A 10761-nucleotide genomic window follows, 5' to 3' on the forward strand; every position below is an offset into this window, starting at 1 on the left:
CGGTACGCTGTTTTTTTTGGTTGGCAATTCTCTTTTCACTGAGGAAAGGGTATCCACGGGCCACTTCTGGAGCCACTCCAACTTAGTTCTATCCTGAGAACTAAAAACTCTTCTCCTGAAGCTCAGTGTGCAGTCAAGGCTGCCCTTAAGAGGTTGGCAGTGCTCCCCTTACTACAAGAGGATTGTCTATGAGCTTGCCACTGACCATGTGAGTCCTTCTCTCGAACTGAGTGCCAAGAACTCTGGAGGTTTCTTTTGTGGCTGAGCTTGGCAGTGTTCTACCTCCCGTGTGGCCTCTCTCATTTCTGCCTCTGTGTTTGTTCTTGGCATTGTTTCCCTCATTAAAGGGTCACATCATGTGATTGCCCTTATGGCTAAGTTAGTTGTTAGGTCATCCTTGCAGCCCTTTTAATAGACTCTTAGCAACAGTGCTCTTTAAACGCTTGATTGGTCACCTTAAGTACTTACTTAAGTTTACTGTCTGGGATTTGTTGTGTCGCACATCACTGCAAACCAGTGTGTACACAGAGTTATGTTTCACAGTGTGGCTTGAACATTTTAAATGATTGTGACCGGGGCTTAACATAATTTTTTTGCTCAACAGATACAATTGTCTTGCTGGGAAATTACATTTATATGACTTAATACTGCACTTAATACTGCACACAAATGTTTCCAAGTCATTTGACCTACTGAAAGGCCATTTATTTTCTCCTTGCCATATTAAGTGCATGCATAATCTTTCATGACAAAATCCGACATTTTATTAATAGTTTCCCTTAATATAATAAGATAATATAGGTGTCACGTCTCTGGACTCTTTATTGTTGTTTTTGTCTCGTGTTATGTGCTCTGTGTGCCCTGCCTTTAGTTCTAGTTAATTGTATAATTGTCTTCATCAGCCGGGTCTCGTCAGTTTAGTCAATTACGTCGTGTATTTAGTCCTGTGTGTTTTGAGTTCACGTTGGTCTGATCGTCGAGGTTACCGATGTGGTTTATGTTTTGCCTGCCTGCCTGCCTGCCTGCTTGTATATATTTATTTTTTCCTATTAAAAAGATTAAATCCATTTAAGTTTATTTTACTTCTCAAGTGTTCATTGCGTCAAACCACCAAACGTGACAATAGGGCTCTTACCAGTCATATAAAGTCAATAAAGTTAATGTCCCAAGTGTGCTTGTCAATACAATGGACATTGTATGTAAATCAGTCAACACCAAGCTTTTTAAACAGAAGAAAAAATATAACAGAATGGTCTCCTGTGCCAAACATTCCAAAATCTGAAACAAGCTTAAATTTAACATATTATTTTACAAATATGACTTAGCTGATTTTGACTAAAAGGACAACCTTCATGAGCTCCTTCAACCTTCTTTGACCTTGACCTGTAGCACAAAACCTTTTTTTCTACACAGGTAACTTCACATTTAGAATTTTCAGGTTTAAGAAGGTGGGTTGGTTTTGAGCATTATTTTGAAGCTCCATAAATCAGACATATCCACAAGTAATGCAATATAAATATTTTTCATATAGTAATATAGTAATACCTTTTCAGGGGTTATAACATGTCACAGCAGATCAATGGGTTTTTTTATTTCTAGTTTTAAATTTATAACGTAAATAACTGCCTAATGTTATTTTCTATGAGAATGCCAAGTTCCAGCTTCTTGGCTGATCTATGAGTTGACATATGACGCAACTTACGTCATATGTCATACGTCAAGTCAGATGTCAGTAAAGAAGCCGGACCTCAGCACTCACTCAGTCATTTACATTATAATTATAAAACTAGAAATATTTTCACAAAAACCCATTGATCTACTTCACAGGACATGGGATAACCCCCTACCGTTGTATAGGTTGCTGTTACTTTGCAGTATTTGCAGACATATCCAGTTCAAAGAGCTTTAAAATAATGGCTGCTATCCACCCACATTACCAAGCTTGGAAGAGCCAAGAGACATTTTTGTAAAACCTCAGACTAAAAGAAGAAAATCATATACAACTAGGATGGCGTCAGGGTGAGTAAAATATGGGGTAATTTAAATTTTTGGGTGAACTATTCCTTTAACTTGGTGAGTTGGTATTCTAATTTAGAGACCGCAAACCCAAAGTCGACCAATCATCTGTGCAAATATCTGATGCAATGAAGCCACTCACCCATATATTTTGTTATATATACATATGAAGAGTTAATTTGCAAAAACAGATAACATTTTTATTGTTGTTGTTGTTGTTGTTGTATTGTTTTTTGTTGTTGTGTTTTTCTCAAAAATCATGCTTTTATTATGCTAACGTTTTAACTGTGTTAGCTTTTTTTTTAGCCTAGTCCAAAAAAAGCAACTGCATTTGGATTGAGGTTAATTGGAATGCATAATTATTATTAAAATTAAAAGACAGATTAGTCACAAATCTGACTTATCTGTCTTTTGTTTGTTTGTATAGCATATATGTATGTATGTATATTAATATGTTTAAATAAATGTATATATATTAGGTGTGGCACAATGTATTTATCTTGATTTGGTCCATGCAACCTTATGACGAATACAGGCAATCCCCTGCCCAATTCAGAAGGGGATGTCCACAGCAATGCAACACTTTTTGATAAACACTAGCAGATTGAGCAGAAGAACAGCGAATGCGCATGACATAGACAGTTACCATGCAGTGATCCTAAACGCTAGTCTCACATAGACTGAAAAATGAACATGCTTAAAAGACTTGTGCACTCAACTACTTGTAAAATGGAGCTCTGTGTTTGTGTATCCTACCTCTCTTAATCAAGATATTGCATAATATTTTCACATTTGTGAATTAACATATCTGCTATACTATTATTTATTATCAATCAATCAATAATTTTTATTTATATAGCGCTTTTAACAACACAGGTTGCATCAAAGCACTGTACGGTATAAGGTAGAAGAGTACAATTACAGGGATGTATAATGACGAGAGTGACCAATTTGTTATTAAATGCAGAGGCGGTCTCTGTAATCAATTCAACGATAATCACTAGAAGTTAAGTGTCCCCAACAAAGCAAGCCAGAGGCGACAGCGGCAAGGAAACAAAACCCCATGCATACAGAATGGAGAAAAAAAAACCTTGGGAGAAACCAGACTCAGTTGGGGTCAGTTCTCCTCTGACCGGACGCCCAGCACTTAACCTCCAGTTCAATTTTAAACGCAGCTGTGTCAGATAGTGTAAATGACTTAGTATGTGTGTGTGCATCAGGATCTGGTGATCTGTCCACAGGGTGCATCTAGGTTTTCTGGTCTCTGATGAACATAATCTCTGGGTGCTGATCCACCATCTAATCTGGATACGAACTGTGAAAACAAATTGAGAAAGAGACAGGACTAATATTAGCGCAGATGCCATTCTTTTTACGATGTCACAAGTACATCGTATTTTAGGAGTAGTGTTCCCGGTTCCAGCTAATCTAAGTAATACAGCCTAAAAATCGCATTTGTGTTGGGGTGTTATGTGTAGGCGAAGTTAAAAAGATGTGTCTTTAATCTAGATTTAATCTGGCAGAGTGTGTCTGCTTCCCGAACAGAGTTAGGGAGATTGTTCCAGAGTTTAGGTGATGGGAAAATGATCTGCCGCCCGCAGTTGATTTTGATATTCTAGGTATGTATTATCAAATGGCCAGAGTTTTGAGAACGCAGCGGACGTGCAGGACTATAATGTGATAAGAGCTCGCTCAAGTATTGAGGAGCTAAACCATTCAGGGCTTTATAGGTAATTAAAAAGATTTTAAAATCTATCCGATGTTTGATAGGGAGCCAGTGCAGTGTTGACAGAACCGGGCTAATATGATCATACTTCCTAGTTCTAGTAAGGACTCTGGCTGCTGCATTTTGGACTAGCTGAAGTTTGCTTATCAAGCGTGCAGAACAACCACACAATAAAGCATTACAATAATCTAACCTCATGAATTAATATTTCTGCATTAGAGATTGAAAGCATAGGTCCCAGAGGTAACATGTACAGGTTGAAAAGTAAAGGTCCTAGCAGTGAGCCTTGAGGAACTCCATATTTCACTTTTGAGCGATATGATGCCTCCTCATTTACACTGTAAAAAAATCCGTAAAAATACAGTAAAAACATCTGTTTTTAACTGAAGGAATTCTCCGTATTTTTAGTTTACAGGTGTTTTTCCGTCATTTGGAATGACGCATTGCTTTGTTGTGCGAACTTCGTGTTTTGCATGTCCTCACACAACGACAATTATTTGATTCCAGTTTCGATTACGATGGGTCCGTGGTCGCGCTCGACTCCGCACCTGTGTCAGCGGTGGGCTCAGGCTGGGGCTCGACCATGCGGTGAAGTGCTAGGCTGGGCTCTGGATCCTGAGAGGGGCACCCACTCAACGCAAGCGACAATGCTCTCTCGAGGACCGCTCCCGGACAGCTGCGCCTGATTGGAGATGTTTAGTCCGCGGAAGTAAATTCCGCACAGAAAGCTGTTCGGGTAACGGGAGTCGTTGGCGAGGTGGAGGAATAGCTCAGTATATTCCTCGAGAGAGCAATCCCCCTGCTCCAGCAGGAGGATGAGGAAGTTTGGGTCTTTGTAGGGGGAAAACATTTTCAAAATAAAAGAAAATAAACGCCGCTATACTTGTATTGGTACTTTTGTACGGTCCGATCTTCTGTCAGGGGTGTGATAAGCACGAGAGCTCACAACGAGTATAAATGAAAATAAACGGCTTTAATCCACATTTTGGGATGAAATAAACTACATACATACATACATACATACATACATACATACATACATACATACATACATACATGCATGCATAGAACAATAATCACACGCAAATAAAGACGAGATCGGACAAACGGAACTGAAATCACAGGACTTAAATACACCAGGTAGAACACTAAATTAATCACACACAGCTGAAGACAATAATACAATTAACACAAACTAAAGGCAGGGAACATGACATGAGACAAAAACAATAACAAAAGAGTCCAGAGATGTGACAGGAACAAAATCTTCCAAGACCGCTGAAATTCCTGAAAAAAAGCTGCAACCCTGTTTGTTATTTCTGATTTTGTTGTTTTTTTTTTTCTTTGGATTTGACTTCTTTTGAGTATCGAATGCTGCGCTCAGATCTAATAGCACTAATAACGAGATAAAACCACGATCAGATGATAGAAGCAGGTCATTAGTAACTCTAATGAGAGCAGTCTCAGTACTATGGTACGGTCTAAAACCTGATTGGAAATCCTTGCAGACACCATTTTTTTCTAAAAAGGAATACAGTTGTGAGAATACTACATTTTCTAGGATCAAGTCTTTGGGATCAAGATGTGGTTCCTTAATAAGAGGCTTAACTACAGCCAGTTTGAAGGTTTTGGCAACATACCCTAATGACAATGATGAATTAATAATGTTCAAAATAGGATCTATGACTTCTGGAAGCAAATCTTTTAATAGTTTAGATGGAATAGGGTCAAACATGTTGCTGGTTTAGATGATTTAACAAGTTTGTACAAGTCTTCTTCTCCTATAATGAAGAAAGAGTGTAATTTTTCCTCAGGGGATCTAAAGCTCACTATCTGATGTGAAACTGTAGTTGATGGCTGCATAGTTACAATTTTATCTCTGATGGTATCAATCTTAGAAGTAAAGAAATTCATGAACTCATTGCAGCTATACTCTTGGGGAATATTAGCACCTGTTGACGTTTTATTTTTTGTTAATTTAGTTACTGTACTGAATAAATACCGGGGGTTGTGTTTGTTTTTTTTTTAAAAGAGATGAAAAATAATCAGATCCTACAATTTTTAATGCTTTTCTGTATAACAGGGTACTCTTCCGCCAGGCAATACGAAATACTTCTAATTTGGTTTTTCTCCACCTGCGCTCCATTTTCCGGGCTGCTCTCTTTAGGGTGCGTGTGTTTTCATTATACCATGGAGTCAGATTGTTTTCTTTCATCTTTTTTAAGTGCAAAGGAGCAACTGTATCTAAAGTGCTAGAAAAAAGAGAGTGCATAGTTTCTGTTATATCATCAAGTTTTGGATGTATTGGATGTGCTAAGGAATTGAGATAAGTCAGGAAGATTACTTAGAAAGCTTTCTTTTGTGGTGGAAGTGATGGTTCTACCATACTTGTAATAAGGTGCAGAGTTTACAGGTTTAACTATACAGAGTTCACACAAGACTAGATAGTGATCTGAAATGTCATCACTTTGCTGCAGTACTTCAACCATTTTAACATCCATTCCATGTGACAGTATTAGATCTAGAGTATGATTTTGACAATGAGTAGGTCCAGAGACATATTGTCTAACCCCAATGGAGTTCAGAATGTCTAAGAAAGCTGATCCTAATGAGTCTTTTTCATTATCAAAATGGATATTAAAATCGCCAACAATTAAGACTTTATATGTGGCCAGTACTAACTCAGTTAGAAAATCAGCAAATTCTTTGATGAAATCTGTGCTGTGCCCTGGTGGCCTGTATACAGTAGCCAGTACAAACATGACAGAAGATTTATCACTAGCACATGATTCTGTAGATAATGTTATATGCAGCACCAAAACTTCAAATGAGTTATACTTAAAGCCTGCCCTCTGAGAAGTACTAAGAATATTGTTATAAATTGTAGCAACACCTCCCCCTTTAACTTTTAAACGTGGCTCATATTTATAGCAATAATTTTGGGGGGTAGATTCATTTAGAGTGAATATATTCATCTGGTTTTAGCCAGGTTTCTGTCAAACAAAGCAAATCTAGGTTCTGATCTTTGATCAAATCATATATATATAGTGCTTTTGTGGAAAGTGATCTAATTTTCAGCAAGCCAATTTTTATTGTTTGCTTATTTGAATTATAGGTAGTTTTAATTTGTTGGACATTAATTAAATTATTGCTTTTGATTAGGTTTGGACGTTCTCTGCATATTCAAATTCGGGGAACAGACACAGTCTCTATAGTGTGATATCTAGGTGAAAGAGTCTCTATGTGTTGAAAATTAACTGCCTTCTGTGACGTGAGGCAGCTAGCAGACGGTCGGTTTAGGTGCTTCCTGACCTGGGCACTAGTTAGTCATGTTGGAGCTCTAATACTATAAGCCATATTTCTAGATAGAAGAGCGGCACCACCCCAGGAGGGATGAAGACCATCTCTTTTCAACAGGTCAGGTCTGCCCCAGAAACTCATCCAATTGTCTATAAAGCCTATGTTGTTCTGCGGGCACCACTTAGACATCCAGCCATTGAGACGCAGCAGTCCGCTGTAAATCTTATCACCCCGGTAAGCAGGGAGGGGACCAGAGCATATTACATTGTCCGACATTGTACACAAATTCACACACCTCTTTAATATTATTTTTAGTGATCTCCGACTGGCGAAGTCGAACATCATTAGCGATGACGTGAATAACAATCTTACGGAATTTACATTTAGCATTAGCCAGCACTTTTAAATTTGACAAGAAGTCAGACGCTCTGGCTCCCGGTAAGCATTGGACTACGGTGTCTGGTGTCTCTATTTTCACGTTCCGTACAATAGAATCGCCAATTACTAGAGCACTTTGATCAGGTTTCTCAGTGGGTGCGTCACTGAGTGGGGAGAACCTGTTTGATGTTCTGATCGGAACGGAAGAGCGGTGTTTTGACCCGCGACTAGTGCGTCTCACGGTCACCCAATTTCCCTGCTGCATCAGCTGTAAAGCTGGAACCGAACAATATAAATGATTCACTGTACTAGTCGCATCCAAAGCAGTATCTACAGCCCTCACATTCTTACTGTCCTCAATTAAAGTTTGGATACGTGTCTCTAATTCTAAAACCTTCTCTGTCAGCCTAGCTATTTCCCTGCATTCATCACATGTGAATCCCTGATCACTAACAGAGAAGGATAAACTATACATGTGGCAGGCGGTGCAGGGAGAAGCCATTTACTCACCGTATGTTATGGAAGATTCACCTACCACTTTTGTTTTGACTAACAGCAGTCGAATTAGTTAGATTAGTTTGATAGTATCAGCGGTATGTAGACAATTAAATTATATTTGATCGCTAGAGAACAGAAGGTGGTAAATTGAAGAGTGAAGCTACACGGAGCAACAAACAAACCAACCTAGCTCTATTATGAAAAATTAGGGCTTTGTACATCAGTAGCATTCCAGCAGTGACACAGAGGCGGGCAACGCTGATGTTTGGTTGACTGTATGTTATTAACTTCACTGTCAAGTTTGCAATTCTGGAACTGATATGTATATGTGAGTGCGTGTATGTGATTATTCTGATGACATAAATGGTTGTACTCAGTGAGAACTCAGAATACACAACTCTGAAAATAAAACATGATATGATGGCCACAGCGAATGAAAGAACTTAAAGGATGCAATGAATATAAGCATAGGCTTAACCCAAATGCCGTATCATGATTGTTTTGCTTACAAGAAGTCTAAATGCCCTGGATATCGAGGGATATCCATGATAAGAAACTCCTTCAATTGCCATAGCATAATAATAAGCGTGGGTTTACATACGGGATGCCATAGTATTTCTTGTCTCAGGCATTTGTAAGCTCTTTCAGTAGCTGTGGTCTACTAAAAGAATCAAAGGCATCAGAGCTAAAATGAAGAGGACAAAGAAACGTCTCTTTAGGAAGTTTTATTTGTTTACAGGTATCTTCCTATTATTACACTTGTTGCTAGGAAAGTCATACACCGCTTGTCTTGTGCAACCATTTCACATCATTGACGCAAAATATAATGTGCACATAAAATAATGGTGCCCCCCCCCATTGTCCAGAAACGATTGGCGTTTTTTTAAATAACACACCTTACATGGGTTTCTATTACATATATCAGTAAGAGACAAAATTCTTCTTCTTCTTCTTCTTTTTTTTCTTCCGCTTATCCAGGGCTGGGTCGCAGGGAAACAGTCTAAGCAGGGACGCCCAGAATTTATTCCTTGTATGTATATGTACTTCAGATTATATATAACATTACAATGTAATATAATTTCTTATATTTTCACATCTAGGTCGAAAAACATTGTAATGTAAACTACTGACTGTTCGAAATAAATGAAAAGAAACCGAGCAAACTTTCTTCTTGTCTTTTTCTCTGTTGTTCCGAAATAGTACTGAACTATGACCCCCATACAGATGTAAATGCAGAATATATGTAGTTTAGGTGTGTTTGTTTAAGACTGAAGGGAAACTCTGTAAGGCTGTGTCTATCCAAGCACGATGATGGCCTGATACATCAAAAACATCTTTTATGCAAATATATATATATATATATATATATATATATATATATATATATATATATATATATATATACTGTATACACACACACACACCCACATACAGTCAATTTACACATTATTGTATTTCTCATGATCTCAATGATTTAGAAGTATTCTTTCCCATCACATGTTGCTTTGTATTTTGTTCAGGCTTAAACAGGATAATATAGCATTTAGGTCCAAATATGCAGAATAATAAACCAAAGCTTGATGCTAAAATGGCAAATATCTCCACAGCTACAGTAAATTTTCCAGGAGAACTGACATAAGCTGGGATAAATGTGATCCATACAGCACAGAATATGAGCATACTGAAAGTGATGAATTTAGCTTCATTGAAGTTATCAGGCAGTGTGCGAGCTAAAAAAGCCAAAATGAAACACAAGACAGCCAATAGGCCAATATAACCCAGAACAGCAGAAAAACCAATAATAGAACCCAGACTGCACTCAAGAATGATCTTTTCATGATAATATTTCCTGTTTTTGTAGGAAAAAGGAGGCGATATTGTTAACCAAAGCACACATATAAGAACCTGTATAAGTGTAAAGGCAAGAACACTAAGTCGTTGTTGTACAGGACCAAAATATTTCATGATATTACTTCCTGGAAGAGTAGCCTTGAAGGCCATTAACACAACTATTGTTTTCCCCAGAACACAGGAGATACAAAGAACAAAAGTGATCCCAAATGCTGTATGACGCAACATACAGGACCACTCAGTGGGCCGACCAATGAAAGTAAGTGAACAGAGAAAACAAAGAGTCAATGAGAAGAGCAGCAGGAAGCTCAGCTCTGAGTTGTTGGCTTTTACTATGGGGGTGTCCTTTTTGCTGCAAAACAGTATGGCTATCAAAACAGTTATTCCTACTCCAAATAGTGAGAAAAAGATTAGCACTATACCCATATTTTCTGTAAATGACAGAAACTCTATAGCTTTTAACACACATTTATCTTTCTCAGCATTAGACCAGTATTCCCCTGGACACTGCCTGCAGTTATTTGAATCTGGAAAGGAAGTGATGTTCACTGTAGTTAGAGACAAAGGGGAAAATTACTTTATTCGTAAAGTCTCTTGATAAGACCCTGCATCCTTAACAATAGAAGGAAAACACAAACAAAACAACTAACCAGTTTTCTCTGAACCATTGAGATGGGCTGTAGATTACCTGTCTCATTACTGATTTCTCCTTCTGCACATGGAATACAGTCATAACAGCAGACAGGTCTTCCTTTCTGTGCAGCCTTCCTAGTTCCTGGAGGACAGCTCTCACTGCACACAGACCTTGGCTTCTACAATGTAAAATAAATTACACATGCAGTATCACATGGTCTATGTAAAATGAAGATAAATGTTTAATTTTTTTTAAAAAATGTTTTTAATTTTTTCAACATTTTGCATTAATTCATTCATTTATTTAAATCTCTGTGAAGTACTGAAATCTATATAAATCTATATTCTATATAAAAATG

The 10761-nt window shown here is 37.8% G+C and overlaps 1 protein-coding gene across 1 annotated transcript; it reads right to left on the minus strand.

Moving 5' to 3' along the window:
- Window positions 1-8676: 8676 nt before the first annotated feature.
- On the minus strand, window positions 8677-10577 carry LOC122323212 (extracellular calcium-sensing receptor-like). The gene has a single exon (XM_043216905.1). It carries the CDS (start codon window positions 10193-10195, stop codon window positions 9377-9379), a length of 819 nt encoding a protein of 272 aa, XP_043072840.1. The 5' UTR covers window positions 10196-10577; the 3' UTR covers window positions 8677-9376.
- Between the last annotated feature and the right edge of the window lie 184 nt (window positions 10578-10761).

This window comes from Puntigrus tetrazona, chromosome 18, assembly GCF_018831695.1.
Source record: "Puntigrus tetrazona isolate hp1 chromosome 18, ASM1883169v1, whole genome shotgun sequence".
In the NCBI taxonomy this organism is placed as follows: Eukaryota; Metazoa; Chordata; class Actinopteri; order Cypriniformes; family Cyprinidae; genus Puntigrus; species Puntigrus tetrazona.